Below are 17932 nucleotides of genomic sequence, written 5' to 3' on the forward strand. Positions count from 1 at the left end.
AGCCTCCCAAACATTTCAGGAGCTAAACCATTTTATCAGTTTGTGCTAAAGGCTTTTTGGTGTCCACCCTGTGAGTGGCTTTATTAGGCAAGTGGAAGAGACAAATTTAGATATATTAAGTGCCATATAATCAACATTAATTGTTCCAGCTAGTGAATTTACATGGAATCGGTAGACTTACAGTATCTCACAAAAGTGAGTACACCCCTCACATTTTTATTTTCAGGGGACAGCAAATGTACACTGTTATACAGGCTGTACACTTACTACTTTACCTTGTAGCAGAGTGTCATATCTTCAGCGTTGTCACACGAAAATATATAATACGACAAAAATTTGAGGGTTGTACTCACTTTTGATAGATACTGTATATGCATACATTTGCTCCATTGAAAAATATACAACTAAAGCTATTATCAGTTCTATGCAAATGGCGTTGTTGTGTTTTTTTTTTTTGGTTTTTTTTTGCTTTTTGCTGAGAACCAGTTTATTCTTTTTCAATGCTTGAAACTAAACAACAATTTAATAAAAGTGAATTTAAATAGTCAGTAAGGACAATTTATATTCAACAGTACATAGACCAGTAATACTTTTCAGCTGTTCACCAAGGTACATATTTATTAATTTAACTCACAGATAAGAGGGAATCATCAGTTGTGTATGCGGCTGTGGTTGGGAACACATGGCAAAGGGGTGATCGCCCAATATAATTTATAATGAGGTGTGTTCTCTAATAAATGTGACAATACTAGTGCTTAGACCACACGTAGGATTGTTTGGTCTGTGTCTTTTTGTCTTAAATGCATATGTACCGTGGTTGTTTTTTGGTAAACCAGGAATAAAATCAAAGTAATAAAGACTGCATTGTGCTGTCAACTTTCTGAACAATTTGATAAATGTTCCCTTTTGTGTTTTGGTGAGCTATAAAAAGGTTCACTATCACTCTAATTATGTCCTTTGTACATATAGTAACCACTAAAACAGAAACTCCATCTGGTTCAGGTAAGGCCTGCTGCCCCTTGCTGTTTAAATATTTGTGGTGATTGTTTTGTCATTGTTTTACTTTTTCTTAATAATGTTAAGAAAAAAGAGGCATTTGTAATAAGGAAAGGAGCCTGCTACTTTTTAAAACCTAGTTAAAACGGAAATTCTGTTTGCAGCTAATATTACTGGCTATCATGTGCCAATAACATTTGCGTGCCTCTCAACTCCGTCGTCATGTGCATCAAAATGTCATTGGGAGGGGCAGTCCTGCACAGGAAAGGGGATCTGTAACGGACCGTTTCAGCAGACAAGGGGTTAAAATCCGTTTAGGCGATATTCCCCTTTCAGATATAAAGGCAGCTACTGTAGAACACCAAACTCCCGAACTGGGTACAAGGGAATGCACCAAACTCCCGAACTGCATACAAGGGAATAAGGTAGCACTCCAAACTCCCGAACTGCATACAAGGGAATAAGGTAGCACTCCAAACTCCCGAACCGGAACCTCACGAATAGCTGCTAGCAGACGAACAGGAAAAGCTCCCAAGCGGCTTACACTCCTGGCAATCAGTCTCTAACAGAATACAGTAAATCCCCCCTCCCCCCCCCAAGAACGAGACAGAGCTACGTGTTGAGGGTTAAGCAGTGGTCTGGTTTATTAGGGGCTACCCGCCCAGTATTTATGCAGGTCTCCCACTTGGTGGACACTCCCCAGGGGACCAAATGGGAGACTGTAACAAAAGACAGACAGGTATCAATTTAGGACATACAGTCACAATACTTTCCCACAATGCATCCTGGCTTCCTCTCCTCTGCCCTGGAGATAATTGAGAAGTAATTCAATTATCTCCCAGGACAAAGGCAAATCGCCATTATGCACATGGTGAGCATTAAAACACTTTAAAATACACAAAGTCATATTTTATACATAAAACACAGACATGTCACACATCCCCAGAGAGCTGGGATCTGAGCACACAAAACTACCGAATAGTGCTCAGATCCTATTCACACAGTTCAATTGCCATGGAGCCAAAGTCTTTAATTACACGAATAGGCTCCATGGCATAGCTATCTGGGTTAACACATTCACATAACAAAAGTACCGGAGGAACATGTATTCGTTAGATCTGTACGAATAAGAACCAGGCGGCGGACGGCTCAGCGGTGTTCGTGCAAATAAGTGTCCGTTTTTAGATCCATGGTGTAAGCGCTGAACACCGCTGGCCGCTCGGGACTTTTAAAATGGCCGCGGCCACGTGTTCGGTAAATGAACAAAGACCACCCTGTATTCGTCAATTAAGCTGCGGTTAACCGCAGCTTCAGGGAGGTAAATTGGCGGCACACTCCAGCTCCCAGGTGGTCGCTCCTTCGGCAGTTTGTTCGGTAGATAAAATCTACCGAACACCCCGGCAGAAAGGCACGAATAAGCCTTTCTGCAGGGAAAATAAAGTCTTTTAAAGTTTGTTCCATAGTCCAAAGGCAGCAGGCGGGCAACCAGGCTTCTCCAATGCAATGCGGCGAGATTGCTCTAGTCACAGGATCCATTCAGCAAGCCTGGCAGACTAGCATGGATGTATGCCAAGCTACCTGTCTATAATTCAGGCTGGCCCACTGAGGGCAGATCCTGCCAGAACTATTTCAGGGCTCTTTGCGGAGTTCTAACACCCTGAGCATACAGTGAGCCCACCTAATGTTGTTGAGGACAACTTCTTGGTCCCCCCTCCACCCCCCCAAAAAAATTGGAATGTAGGACAGGTACTGAAAATTAGAACTATACTGCTGAAATCAGTTTGGCCTGCATTTGTATGGTAGGTTGGTATAGAAAATATCCATGAAATTGGGAAAAGAGCAAATGTTATTGATCTGACCCAATACAAAACCTGTTTCAAAGCTGAAGTTTGCAAATGGCAGATTGTATCTAATAAAGGTTAGGTAATAATTCTATCAAATTTTATTTTCAAAACTATTCTCGGGCTGCCATGCCTGTTTGTGGGAGGAGCCCACGTTAATATTTTTATGTTAATATTTCTATGGCTTCAAATCCAGTGTTTTGAGAGAATTCAAAATATTGTACATAAGACTCCATTAATATTCTAATTAAGCTTCTGGCTTCATTTTTATTTCAGAAAGCACTAATAAAAAATCGAAGCTGCCTGGTTCAAGTAAGTGCTATTAGTATAAAATAGCCTCAATTTATTTTTATGTTTTTTTTTTTTTTTTTTATGTAAGCACATTGTAACCACGTTACAATATGGATGAACCGGTTGTTGGCATTAGCAAACATAATGTTAATTGAATGATTATTGAAGTAGAATAAGCTATATATATATATATATATATATATATATATATATATATATATATATATATATAAAATATATATATATATATATAATCTCACAGAATGTGCATTTTAGAGGGGTAGGGGAATGAGGAGGTGCTTATGTTGTGTAATGTTCTGCATATGTAATGACAAATGAATCATATTGTGCAGTATATTGGATAAAACATCGTTGTTCTTTAGTTACAAAGGAAAATTTACACAAAACAAAAAAAAAACTCAAAGCTCAACTCAAACTCAAAGTAAGAATGGTAGCTAGGTAACCATGTCGAATTGTGGGGTACAAAAGCCTCCACTAATTTTTAACCATACATGTTCATGGTAACGTTTATTAGCACTAATTGTCATACAGTGTAACAAAAAGGTTTCACGGAAAGCATTGTCTTGTGGTTTATGTGTACTACTTCAGATAAGTTCACTGATGCTTGTTTATTAAAATTTTAAATGTCTATTAAATTGTAAAAATACATGAAATGTCTGTATTTTTCTCTCTTTTTGTACAAACAGCAAGCACTGCGAAAAAAGAAACCCCATCTGTTTCAGGTTAGTTATGTTGCTGCACCACATAATGTAAGATATCTGTGCCCCCCTCTTTCAGTGGGGGACTGTTATTACAGATCGATTCTGGGGATAGGACACATTCTTACACTTTACAATAAAAATGGCAATACAGTGGAGATATTGTATGTGTTGCAGACCTGACCCACCAATCATTCTTCTACCAATTTAAAAAAGCAATAAAGCTTTATGGTACAATGACGCTAAAACCAAGTGCAGCAACAGGGTCACCCTAGTGTGTTGCCACTCCCACACTAAATACATACGTTTCAAATGGAAAGAACAGGTCAAGGTGACAAGTGCACAAATTGGGTAAACCTTTTTTAGGCAGATAACAAGATTAGTATAAAATAGCCTCAATTTATTTTTATGTATTTTTTTATTTTTTTATGTAAGCACATTGTAACCACGTTACAATATGGATGAACCGGTTGTTGGCATTAGCAAACATAATGTTAATTGAATGATTATTGAAGTAGAATAAGCCATAGATATATATATATAATCTCACAGAATGTGCATTTCAGAGGGGTAGGGGAATGAGGAGGTTCGGAGGGCAAGATCGTTGATGCAGTTGCTTATGTTGTGTAATGTTCTGCATATGTAATGACAAATGAATCATATTGTGCAGTATATAGGATAAAACATCGTTGTTCTTTAGTTACAAAGGAAAATTTACACAAAACAAAAAAAACTCAAAGCTGTGCCATGGTAAGAATGGTAGCTAGGTAACCATGTCGAATTGTGGGGTACAAAAGCCTCCACTAATTTTTAACCATACATGTTCATGGTAACGTTTATTAGCACTAATTGTCATACATTGTAACAAAAAGGTTTCACGGAAAGCATTGTCTTGTGGTTTATGTGTACTACTTCAGATAAGTTCACTGATGCTTGTTTATTCAAATTTTAAATGTCTATTAAATTGTAAAAATACATGAAATGTCTGTATTTTTCTCTCTTTTTGTACAAACAGCAAGCACTGCGAAAAAAGAAACCCCATCTGTTTCAGGTTAGTTATGTTGCTGCACCACATAATGTAAGATATCTGTGCCCCCCTCTTTCAGTGGGGGACTGTTATTACAGATCGATTCTGGGGATAGGACACATTCTTACACTTTACAATAAAAATGGCAATACAGTGGAGATATTGTATGTGTTGCAGACCTGACCCACCAATCATTCTTCTACCAATTTAAAAAAGCAATAAAGCTTTATGGTACAATGACGCTAAAACCAAGTGCAGCAACAGGGTCACCCTAGTCTGTTGCCACTCCCACACTAAATACATACGTTTCAAATGGAAAGAACAGGTCAAGGTGACAAGTGCACAAATTGGGTAAACCTTTTTTAGGCAGATAACAAGATAGAGACCTACACAGTACAAGATACAAACGACATCATGAAAATTAGCACACTCACAGATTTTTGAGCCACTCAAAATCTGGCTCAGACTGTCTGGATCAACAACCCAGTATTGGGAGAAACGACCAAGCACCGGGTCCCACCAGATACAGCAACTCCAAACAGGTTAGTGTTCTGGAACCAAGGTTGATGGTAAAAAGGTTTTTATTTTCAAATAACCAATAGGAAATATAGTCTTTCAAATTCACAGCACAACGCGTCTCGACCTTTGGCTAGGTCTTCCTCAGGTGCATATGACAGGGTTATACAAATAGGGTTTATATACATACAAAAATACAATTATTTGGGTTTGGGTGCGTTAATTACTTCAAATTAATGCCCCTTACCTCATATGAACGAATGGATACCGCCTTGTATTCAGTTCCTGTGTGTAGGTATTCTGGCCATGTCTCGACCAAGATGGCGGCACGTCTGTTTTCTATGACACGTTTCCTTCCGCGATCGTCGCTCTCTAGATGGCAGTGCGTCAACTTCCTGTGACGCATTTCCTGCCGCAATTGTCGCTTTTGAGCACATATCAAAGATGGGTGGGTTTCTCCTTCCGGTATGGGCACAGATATTAACCAAATGTTTTTTCAAAACAGAGAATCTTTGACATAAGCCATTAACTCCACAAGTCCCATATTGCACAAAGGCATATCCCAAAATAAAAGACATAAAATACAGTTGCAAGAAAAAGTATGTGAACTCTTTGGAATGATATGGATTTCTGCACAAATTGGTCATAAAATGTGATCTGATCATCTAAGTCACAACAATAGACAATCACAGTCTGCTAATAACACACAAAGAATGAAATGTTGCCATGTTTTTATTGAACACACCAGAATAATTGTAATTGGTTAACTCAAGACAAGATGCTGCAGCAACTAAAGGGCCTGATGGTATCCATACACGTGTACTTAAGGAACTAAATGTAGAAATAAGTGAACCTCTGTTTTTAGTCTTTCAAGAATCTTTTCTTTCAGGAAGTGTTCCGGAGGATTGGAGGAAGGCAGATGTGGTTCCTATATTCAAAAAGGGTTCAAAATCCTTGCCTGGAAATTAGACCTGTGAGCTTAACTTATGTGGCTGGTAAAATATTTCAAAGGTTATTAAGGGATAATATTCAAGAATTCCTTGAGAAGAACATGGTTATCAGCAAAAATCAGCACGGTTTTATGAAGCACAGGTTGTGTCAAACTAACTTGATTGCATTCTACGAAGAAGTAAGTAGAAGTATAGATCAGGGTGTTGCAGTGGATGTGATCTATTTGGATTTTGCCAAGGCATTTGATACAGTTCCACACAGAAGATTAGTGTTCAAACTCAAGGAAATTGGTCTAGATGAAAATGCTTGTTCTTGGGTAGAACATTGGCTTAAAAACAGAGTACAAAGAGTTGTCGTTAATGGTAAATTTTCAAGCTGGACAGAGGTGGCAAGTGGTGTCCCTCAGGGGTCTGTTCTGGGACCCCTTCTATTTAACATGTTTATAAATGATCTTGAAGACAGCATTGAAAGTCATGTTTCAGTGTTTGCAGATGACACAAAACTTTGTAAAATAATACAATGTGAGCAAGATATTACTTTGCTGCAGAGGGATTTAGATAGACTGGAGGACTGGGCACTCAAATGGCAGATGACATTTTTTTTTTTTATTCTTTATTTTTAGCGTGCATGAAAATACATTAAGTGGGCTTGTCATGCCCCAACAGCTTTGACAAGCATACAGACAGACATTTAACAGTTGGCTGGCATGTGTAATATTCTGCACAATTTTTATATAAACAAGTTGGTTCAGTGAGTATTCACAAACACACAAACATTGATCAGGCACAGTTTAGAAGTTAAGGTGAGCTGTAGTTCAACAGGTTGGTTTCTCGTTTTGTTGAAGTAAGCGAGTACATAGAGTATATCAGGAAAGCATATTCAACGGAGTAATAGAGATGAGAGACAAGGCATGTATAGGCATAGTGAAGATGAATCCATACATTAGAGGACATGTTAGGTAATCTAGTGGGTTGGTTAAGCCCGGCTTTTGTCAGTCTAAACAGGCGGTACATGTTTGCTGGCTATGCTAGGCTAGGGCTCAAGCTAGATTGTCAGTTGCTAGAGTACAGTGGCGACAAAACTAAAATATGCATTAACTATAATAACCAAACCAAATAAGTAATAACCAAAGCATCGACCTCAGAAGAGAGGTTGCTAAGCGTTTACAGTGCACATTTTTTTATATATGATTGCAAGAACAAGCATGGTTCGACATTGCGTTACTCGTTACAGAGAAAGTTACTGTGGTAATCTGCGCTAAATAGTCACTTTTGCTAAATAGTAAGGTCTGTCACACATAAAGAGAGAAAATCAAGAGGGAACTGTGTTCCTCATGTGTTAATGTTGGGCTAGATACATAAGCGATGTTAAAACAGTTGGTGCGCTGGGGTGCGCTGTGTTGCGTGGATGCATTTGGCCTGCGTGTGGGATGTATATTGAGCGATGTGTCTTAATGTGGGTTAGTTGGGAACTGCGCATTATGATAATGTCGTGAGTGAGACTCGGGCTTGGTTCAACCTGCTACGCTAACCACAGGATGAGTTGGGTCATACCGTGTGTGTCGTGGTATAGTTTGGTTAGACCGGGTAAGCATAGGTCGTATAGATAGCGTAGTACAGTATGTCAGTGTAGTAAGGCGCGATTATGTGCATCGGAAATGAGGTGGGGTTGTGTTAAAACAGGCTAGCCTAGTTGAGATACCACATGTTTGCTGCAGTATGGTTCGGTTATGCCAGGCTACTACAGATCGTTGGGGATACAGCCCTTCAGTGGTATCGGGAGTGTCAAAAATTAGATGTGGGAAGAGCGCATGTGTCGCATAACAGCCGAAATTGCAACCGACAAACAAGCTAAACGGAACATACGTTTTATACGGGGGCTCACGTAGCCCAAATTAGTGAGTTTCAATAAGCTAACCTGGTAACTTCCACTTGTGTGTGTGGTAAACGTTTAACATTCTAGTAACATCTAGAGCAGGACATTTTACAATTTACATTATAACACCTGCTAGCTAAATGAGGTGAGCGTTTGTGTTTCAACAGTCTAAGCTAATTTAACATTCATAGGACGTGCTAGGCAGGTTAACAGTGTTGCATTCGTAGGTATGTATGTGTAGGCACAGTGTATCGCCTGCAGGTTCGTATCCTAGTGTGGTGTATTGCTGCATGCACCTGTGTTAATAAGGCTTTGCACAAGAATAAACATTTTTAAACCCCTTTAGGTCCAGGGACCTCCTAGATGCTCCATAGGGAAGGCAGGTCTTAGATAGTTTAGTAAAATAAGATAATGAGGAGAAAGGTAGTATCGAAAGTTCTACTTAAACTAATACTTGAAAAACAGGTAAGTGAGTTCAGCAGGGGTTAGTCCGTGTTCTCTAGTATGCGAGGGCTTGCAGTGTGAATCGCAGAGCTTCGGAGAGTTGTCCTGTTATCAACCTATGCCCTTGTGATGGTCTGGGCGTGGGTGTGTGGTTGGCCGTGTTCCCCGTTGTGGGGTGACTGAGCTGTCCATCTGTGGGTGATTCCTGTTATGGATCTCTGGTGTCCTTACTAAATGAGGCGTCCTGGGGCCCTCCAGTAAGCCGCAAGGAGTGTCTGCAGCCTCTAGGTGGTGACCGTAGCATATGAGTCCGGTGTTGCGCCTGTGGGGAAGAATGGCGTGATCCTCGCTGGGTCCCATCTGCAGGCGGTAGAGATAGGGGTAGGAGGTCCCCCCTGTTCGAGTGAGTCCTGCGGTAGGCCCAGAGTCTTTAGTAGGGCTGCGTCCTCCTGAATGTCGTGGAGTTGGTGTGTCTCTGCCCCTTGTTGGATTAGGAGAGCTCGGGGGAGTCGCCATCGGTACCCGATTTTTATGCCGTTGAAGTAGAGTGGTTAGGGGTCGGAGCGACCGACGCCAGGCTAAGGTGCCGTTGGATAAATCGGCAAAGAATGTCAGCTCCATGGATTCAAATTGAAGAGGCGTTTTCCCTCGCAGGGCCGTGAGTACTGCAGCTTTTTCTCGGCCATTTCGGAACGCAAGTATGACCTCCCTGGTTGCTGTGGCTGGTGCTTTTGCGGGCTTGGGGACCCGAAAGAGGTCTGCAGGCTTGATTTCTGTGGCTTGCCTGGTCGGCAGGATGGTTGTAAGCAAGCGTTTCATGACATGTGGTAGCTCGGCCTCCAGTACTGCCTCGGAGACCCCTCTGATTTTCAAGTTGTGTCTCCGTCTGGAGTCCTCTTGTGCCGCGGAGCGGTTTTCAAGCTTCTGGGCCTGTAATTGGAGGTTGTGCACTGCCTGTTGTAGCGTGGCAATGTCCTGTGCATGGGCCTGTGTAGACCCCTCCAGTGTGCTGATGCGGCCTGTCAGACCCTGAAGGTCGTTTCGAAGCGCCGTGACATCCGCCAGGATATTTTTCTGCAGGTCAGCTAATAGAGATTTGAGGATCGCCGTGGTGACCGGCTCAGAGTCTGTGCCTTGTTTGCTGCGTTTAGGCATTTGCTTTGGGGCAGGAGCAGGTAAGTGTTCGTCCTCTGCTTCCTCCGACAGTTCATCCGAAAAGTCGGAGCAGCCGCCATGGAGAGCCGCCATGTTGGGCCCGTTTGCGTAGCCTGCTTGCCGCCACATGTCTCCTATCGTTAGCCCTGGGGTGGGCTTGCCCGGCATCGGTTTCTTAGTTTTTCGTCCCATGTAGTCTCGGGGACCTTACCCGTCGTTTTTCGGCAGATGAAATTTAATGTTGAAAAATGCAAAGTTATGCACTTCGGCGTAAAGAATACACAAGCAATGTATACCCTTAATGGAAGCGAATTAGGGATAACAACACACGAAAAGGACTTGGGAATTGTTATAGACAACAAACTATGCAACAATGTGCAATGTCAATCAGCAGTGGCCAAGGCCAGTAGGGTACTGTCATGCATGAAAAAGGGCATTCATTCTCGGGACGAGAATATCATTTTGCCTCTTTATAAATCACTGGTAAGACCACACATTGAATATGCTGTGCAATTTTGGGCACCTGTTCTAAAGAAGGATATTATGGCACTAGAAAATGTGCAGAGGCGGGCTACAAAATTAATAAAAGGAATGGAACATATCAGCTATGAAGAAAGGTTAACAAATTTAAACCTATTTAGTTTAGAAAAACGTCGCCTGAGAGGGGATATGATAACATTATACAAATATATTCGAGGCCAATACAAACCATTGTGTGGAAATCTATTCACAAACCGGTCTTCACATAGGGCACGAGGTCATTCGTTTAGACTAGAAGAAAGATTTTGTCTAAGGCAAAGGAAAGTTTTTGTTTTTTTTTACTGTAAGAACAATCAGAGTCCATACAGATGTTTAAACAGCTACTAGATGCATACTTGCAAAAACAGAATATTCAAGGATATAATCTTTCAATGTAGGGTAATAACTGCTTGATCCAAGGATAAATCTGACTGCCATTCTGGGGTCAAGAAGGAATTTTTTTCCTAGCTTGTGGCAAAATTGGAAGTGCTTCAAACTGTTTTGTTTTTGCCTTCTTTTGGATCAACAGCACAAAACATATGTGAGGAAGGCTGAACTTGATGGACGCAAGTCTCTTTTCAGCTATGTAACTATGTAACTATATGTAAACATTCACAGTGCAGGTGGAAAAAGTATGTGAACCCCATAGACTAATGACCTCTCCAAGAGCTAATTGGAGTGAGATGTCCGCCAACTGGAGTCCAATCAATGAGATGAGATTGGAGGTGTTGGTTACAGCTGCCCTGCCTTATAAAAAACGCACACCAGTTCTGGGTTTGCTTTTCACAAGAAGCATTGCCTGATGTGAATGATGCCTCGCACAAAAGAGCTCTCAGAAGACCTACGATTAAGAATTGTTGACTTGCATAAAGCTGGAAAGGGTTATAAAAGTATCTCCAAAAGCCTTGCTGTTCATCAGTCCATGGTAAGACAAATTGTCTATAAATGCAGAAAGTTCAGCACTGCTGCTACTCTCCCTAGGAGTGGCCGTCCTGTAAAGATGACTGCAAGAGCACAGCGTAGACTGCTCAATGAGGTGAAGAAGAATCCTAGAGTGTCAGCTAAAGACTTACAAAAGTCACTGGCAAATGCTAACATCACTGTTAGCGAATCTACAATACGTAAAACACTAAACAAGAATGGATTTTATGGGAGGATACCACAGAGGAAGCCCCTGCTGTCCAAACAAAACCATTGCTGCACGTTTACAGTTTGCACAAGAGCACCTGGATGTTCCACAGCAGTACTGCCAAAATATTCTGTGGACAGATGAAACCAAAGTTGAGTTGTTTGGAAGAAACACCCAACACTATGTGTGGCAATAAAGAGGCACAGCACACCAACATCAAAACCTCATCCCAACTGTGAAGTATGGTGGTGGGGGCATCATGGTTTGGGGCTGCTTTGCTGCGTCAGGGCCTGGACGGATTGCTATCATCGAAGGAAAAATTAATTCCCAAGTTTATCAAGACATTTTGCAGGAGAACTTAAGGCCATCTGTCTACCAGCTGAAGCTCAACAGAAGATGGGTGTTGCAACAGGACAATGAGCCAAAGCATAGAAGTAAATCAACAGCAGAATGGCTTAAACAGAAGAAAATACGCCTTCTGAAGTGGCCCAGTCAGAGTCCTGACCTCAACCCGATTGAGATGCTGTGGCATGACCTCAAGAAAGCGATTCACACCAGACATCCCAAGAATATTGCTGAACTGGAACAGTTCTGTAAAGAGGAATGGTCAAGAATTACTTCTGACCGTTGTGCATTGCTGATCTGCAACTACAGGAAACGTTTGGTTGAAGTTATTTCTGCCAAAGGAGGTTCAACCAGTTATTAAATCCAAGGGTTCACATACTTTTTCCTGTGAATGTTTACATGATGTGTTCAATAAAAACATGGCAACATTCCATTCTTTGTGTGTTATTAGTTTAAGCAGACTGTGATTGTCTATAGTTGTGACTTAGATGATGATCAGATCACATTTTATGACCAATTTGTGCAGAAATCCATATCATTCCAAAGGGTTCACATACTTTTTCTTGCAACTTTATATAAGGTTAAAAAAGCCTAATACTGGCATGTGTATAAATCAAAAGTTGTTATGCTCCCAGCTATAGTTGAAATAGAAGACAACCACTAAAAGATTTGATAGATATAATACCCATCAAATTGAAAATCATAAACAAAGACATGATAAATCACCCAGAAGAAGCCAATATCGCCCCCAACCGTTCCAAAGAGGGGGAACCTCGGAGTGGAGTAAGGTTAGACAACATGATATAACAAGCCAGAAATTTCAACTCTTCCCCCCCCCCCCCCCCCCCCCTAAAAAAACATTTTGAGCGCCTAAAAGATAATAAAGGAGAAGAGGTTTTTTTTTTTTAGATCCAAGACAAGGGAGGAGGAAATAAAACAATACTACACCCCCCAAAAAAGACTCAGAAGGTCAGAAGGGGAACAAGAGGAAGAAGAGTTATACACAAGTGGGGGAAGAAAGAAAGAAAAGAATAATGATGTAAAGTTTTTAAATCTAATCTAAAAAGATGTTATCTAATACACATAGTAAAGTTTTATCAAAAGGTTTTAAGTTTGTTCCCAGCCGTCAATTGAATACGTTTGAAGCATATGTGGCTATAAATTGTTTTATTAGAAAGTTATGTTTAAAATATGTTTTAAAGATCAAGAAAACTCAAATTTAGATATATAGATATATATAAATCTGTGTAATATCCAGACGTATAATACCCCTGAAATAGTTCATACCAATTTTAAAAAGAAATCTAATTTACCCTCTGTTTATAAAGTCGCATAGTATGAGGGTGTTTGAAAAAGCCTGTTTAGACGAGATATATATAATATATAATATATATATATATATATATATATATAATCAAACCATTGTGATCCTTGTCTGCAGTTAGCACGGTCCTTTTGTGTACAAACATGCACAGTCTTTAACCCCTTAAGGACCAAACTTCTGGAATAAAAGGGAATCATGACGTGTCACACACGTCATGTGTCCTTAAGGGGTTAAAAGTAACTTAATTCCAGGCAATTCCTTTATTGTTGAGCTTCACCACAGAGACGGCAGCAAATGAAAAAACAATAATGTAACACAAATCCCTATAAACAAAAACCTAGCTCGTCTGAGCACTTGCTAATATCAGATTCCCTATCTCTCAGGGGTTAAACTATAACAAAACAATATTGGTTTCACCAACCTAGTGTCTTTGTCAGCTCTCTGCACTCCAGTGCTTAGCCAGCCTGCTGCTTCCAGCCCTTCAACAGAGAAACAAACATTCTCCCTTACCTGCCTAGCAGGGAGGGGTTTATTCCCACTGCTGCAGCTGAGTAGTGGGTTGGAGACAGATCAAATCCTGACCTGGACCTAGTCTCCCAAGAAAAAACAAACAGCGGAGTGGAGCACTGGCCTACCCTTCTCTCCAAATGCTCCACCCCAGGGCCCTATAACTAAATATGCATTTAAGTTATATACATACTCCCCCTGGGGTTAAACAATTGTTCTGGAAATGTGTAGGGGGGGAGGGGGGAGACAGGGGGTGAAGGACGAGACAGTGGAGAGGCTGAGTCTCTCATCTCTTTGCGGTGGTCACCTGAGGTCGTTTCAGATGGTAGCATAGGTACGTCCGCACCATGGTTCAACTCGTCAGTTTAGGTTGCCCTAAGAGTAATGGCAGGCTATAGGTGGGTATGGCTCTGGATGAGGGATCTAATTTTCTCATAATACCTCCTCTCTGAACAAAGTTTAGAGACTACTCCATGCCTATCAATAGCGAGAACTTTGCAGTGGTCATTACATAGGTCTATGAACATTTTACAATGTACATTGTACCATTAACTGATTCCTTTTGTGTGCCCTCCATTGCAACCATTAACACCAATTAGTGTAATTGCACCATTTCTAGGAATCATCATTTGTGCCTATGTAACATTGCTGCAAGTGCTCTGCTGGCCCTTTTGCCCTGTGTATAAGTTTTCAGTTTTAATCTTTGGAGAGTATGGGCTGTCTTTTTTTTATTTTTTTTTTTTTTTTTTTTTTTTTTAGAAGGAAGTAGTTTATTTGTTTGGTAGTTTGACGTATTTGTTGGTCTAGTGTATCCGTGGGGTGCAGGAGATGGGCATTTGTTAGGTTCCTAAGCGTTCTGAGTAGGGTAAGATATTCTGTGTGTAATTTGTTTTAGATATGAAGCTCTACTAGTTATCAACCCTCTGACAACCATTTTATGAGCTTGCCATATAGTCGCGGGTTGTAATGTTGTCTTTAAAGTAATTTGACATCCGCTTCCAATTTAGTTCTAAACTCGTTGTTGTATAACAGTGTATCATTCAGGCGCCACTGGGTCCGTCCCCTAAGGTCGAATATATTTTGTAAGGTCATAGTTGTCGGAACACGGACCGACCAAACTACATCTCCTATACGACAGCTCACGACAGATAACAAGCCTCTGGACACTAGTATGTCTATTCTTGAGTGTGTTTTATGTACCGAAGAGAAAAACTTAAATTCCCTGTCATTAGGGTGCTGAGTACGCCATACACCGTACAGGTCATATTCGGAGATCCGCTTGGTGAGGGCTTTGCATTGTGTCAGTAGGGATTTAGATCTGGGGGCTTGTTTGGCAAGAGTTGTATCCATGTGTGGGTGGAGGACTTGGTTCAAGTCCCTGCATATTTAATAATTCTTTATTTTGGTTGTGCACATATTGAACATGTAATTTGCACTGCAACAACAGCTGGTGCAAACAGATTTGTATTCACATGGCATTAAAGACGTTGCACTTTTTTGTTTAGAGAGAGATAAACAGGATTATATCATAAGCTTCCCAATAACATAAGGGAAATGTTAGCTTGTTCGTTAAAGTTAGGGATCTACCGATTATCGGTCTGGTCTGGTATTTTCGGCAATCTGTATTTGTCCTGTCCCCCGGCTGTAGCTGCCTAGAACAACTCAATTGATAGCTTCCAGATTTAATTTTTTTTTTTTGTCAATCTTTCTTTTATTATGGCATTTGATTCACAACATACAGAATAAAGAGTCGTCATTGCAGGATATAACAAGATAAAGGTATTCGCATCGATTGGAGTAGACTCCCAAGAAAGACTGCCACATTTTTATAATATAGAAACAGATTAATACAGGCTGGGTTTAGTTAGTGCTTGAAAATAGTGTAAGAGCGCGTAAGCTTTGTTTTTCACAAGAGAAATGTGATAGAGTAAACATGCAATATTAGGTGTGGTGCAAGCTAAATTAGTATTTCTAATGTGGTGAGTCACGTTGGGGTCGACAGGCTTGTGTCATTAGACATATGTGCCTGCTCAAATATGTTAAAGTAGGCTTTCAAAAATATGAAGAACAAAAATGAACAGACATAGTTTTACTACGTTAGCTGAATGTCAGGCTAATTGCCACCGTAAGACACACATGTTACGCTATGTTTGGGGTTTCTGCATTTATGGGGACCCCCAAGGAGAGCTAAACTAACTTATTCACTTCGGAAATCAGGCAGCTAGTGATCGCTAGAAGTGCCCACTTATGAGGGTCAAGTGTTGCTCGGCAGTAGCAGTGCGATTCCCCTTGGGTGTCAGTCCAGGGGGTTGTGCTCACCCATAGGCCTAGGTGCAGCTCACGGCCCGCTTTATCAGCCAATCCCCTCGCGTGGCATTGTGGAGGCTGGTGCTTGGAGGGTCTGTAGAGTGCAGGTGAGTTGCGAAGAAGGTGAGGCCTCCCCCTGGCCCCCCAGGCCTTGTGTGGGGTCTGCATCCAGGTGCCACAAACTCGGGTGCTCGTAGAGGCAGAGTTTTTCCCTGCATGTGCGTCATGGAAAGCACCGATGTTCTGTCGCCGGCAGCAGCGGTCGGGTCTCCGGCGGTGTGGTCGATGCTGAGGAGGGAACCTCCTTGTGACCCTCGGCCCGGGTGGGCGGTCAGTGCTCATTGTTGGGTTAGGAGGGTATGTATTGCCCCGGAACAGGCCTGCTCCCTCTCCGGCTCCCCGTCCCCGTGATGTACCTCCCTATGCCAAGGATGGCCTTGCGAGGAGTCGTTCCAGTTTGTCCCAGAATTGCTGGAATATCAGGTCCAGGCTTGTGGGTTGTTGTCGGGTGGGTGCAGGCCTCGTGAAATGCCATGTTGCTGGGCCCGGAGGACGGAGGCTCAAACCTTGCCTTGCAGTGTGTTTGGGCGGCGGGAGAGCGGCCGTCTCCCTGACAGCCACCATGCTTGTAGGCCGCAACATCAGGAAGGTCGGTACAGGTGCAAAAGTCTATTTGTGGTGTGTCATCTTGCAGGTTTCGGTATCCCCTATCGCTTGGTTGCCACAGTAAGTCGGGTCACAGCCTCTGTTTGCAGGAATCGGCATTAGGTAGGGTTAGATGCGGGAGCAGCAGCAACATGCGTCTGCTCCGCTCTGCAGGCCCCGCCCCTCTAGATGTTTTTAGACTGCTCACTGATTGTACAGACTGATCATTGATTGTTTATATACTGCTCACTGATTACATACACACACTGCATTCACTTTACACACACACTACACAAACACACACACACTCTGCATTCATTATATACACTACACAAACACACACTTCATCCACTACACAAACACACACTCTGCATTCACTAATTAAATACTCTCACTGCATCCACTACACACACCTTACCTTAATAAAAAAAAAAAGATTTGCACAAAAATAAATAATAAACATGTTCAATTAACAGTCGATTTGTGTAGAAATAGTTTTTTTTTTTTTTTCAAAATGGTAAACGGACAGTATATCGGAAAGTTATAGGCTATTGGTGTGAAAGTTCACAGATTATCTGTATTGGCTCTAAAACAAAATCATAAAGGTCATGCTTAAACATGTACCGAGTACACTTGGCTACTTGACTGTCCACGCTTTTGCGATTAATATAGTAAAACAAGAAAAGCAAAACATAACTCAGACTCATCTTGCATGTTTAAAATTAAATAGGATATAGTTGTACTGTAGAGAATGAGATATGCAGGGACACATCTTTGAGAGTCTTAACCGGCTGTACTGACATCTCTAAACATAGGACAACAGCTAAGCTTGTACTGTGATATGTCTGGTTAAACATGTGGATAGCGAGTCGGTAATAGTGCTACACAGGCTATGGTTTTAAAATAAAGTTGCCTAGGCTATCTGATATACCACTGTGTGGTAAAACTTAGCAGGTACAGCTAGTTCATCAGCCTCCATCTTCACTACAGCGGGGCTTAGCGCTGGTGATACGCCCTGCTCTCGGCTCAGCCGATTCCCTTGAATGGTGCATTTTGTGTCAACTCACGATTATGCTTTACCGTGACAACATGACCCAACTTGCAAATTATACATACCATATCAAATATAAGTAACATTCCATAGGATTAGGGTAACACATGAATTGATGTTTTAGATATTTAGAGACACACATACTACATTTAACCTCTTGGGTCAGTAACGATTTGTTATGGGGAATATTGTGCTAAAAGGTGAGTAGCGTCTAAAGGAGATGGACTCTCCGCTTGTGGTGGCGTTCGTTAAGGGGCCATACCGTTGCATGTCAGGACGTGGCTAGACCT

General features: G+C 41.5%; 1 protein-coding gene across 1 annotated transcript in view; it reads left to right on the plus strand.

Annotated features, from left to right (window-relative positions):
* LOC134608801 (uncharacterized) overlaps positions 1 to 17932 on the plus strand; it is a 60608-nt gene that overhangs the window by 23466 nt on the left and 19210 nt on the right. Inside the window, exons 6-8 of the mRNA XM_063451910.1 lie at positions 970 to 1002; positions 3114 to 3149; positions 4863 to 4898. Of these exons, the coding sequence (XP_063307980.1) occupies positions 970 to 1002; positions 3114 to 3149; positions 4863 to 4898 (105 nt within the window). The remainder of the gene's footprint in view (positions 1 to 969; positions 1003 to 3113; positions 3150 to 4862; positions 4899 to 17932) is intronic.

The sequence above is a fragment of the Pelobates fuscus genome, chromosome 4, assembly GCF_036172605.1.
Source record: "Pelobates fuscus isolate aPelFus1 chromosome 4, aPelFus1.pri, whole genome shotgun sequence".
Taxonomy (NCBI): Eukaryota; Metazoa; Chordata; class Amphibia; order Anura; family Pelobatidae; genus Pelobates; species Pelobates fuscus.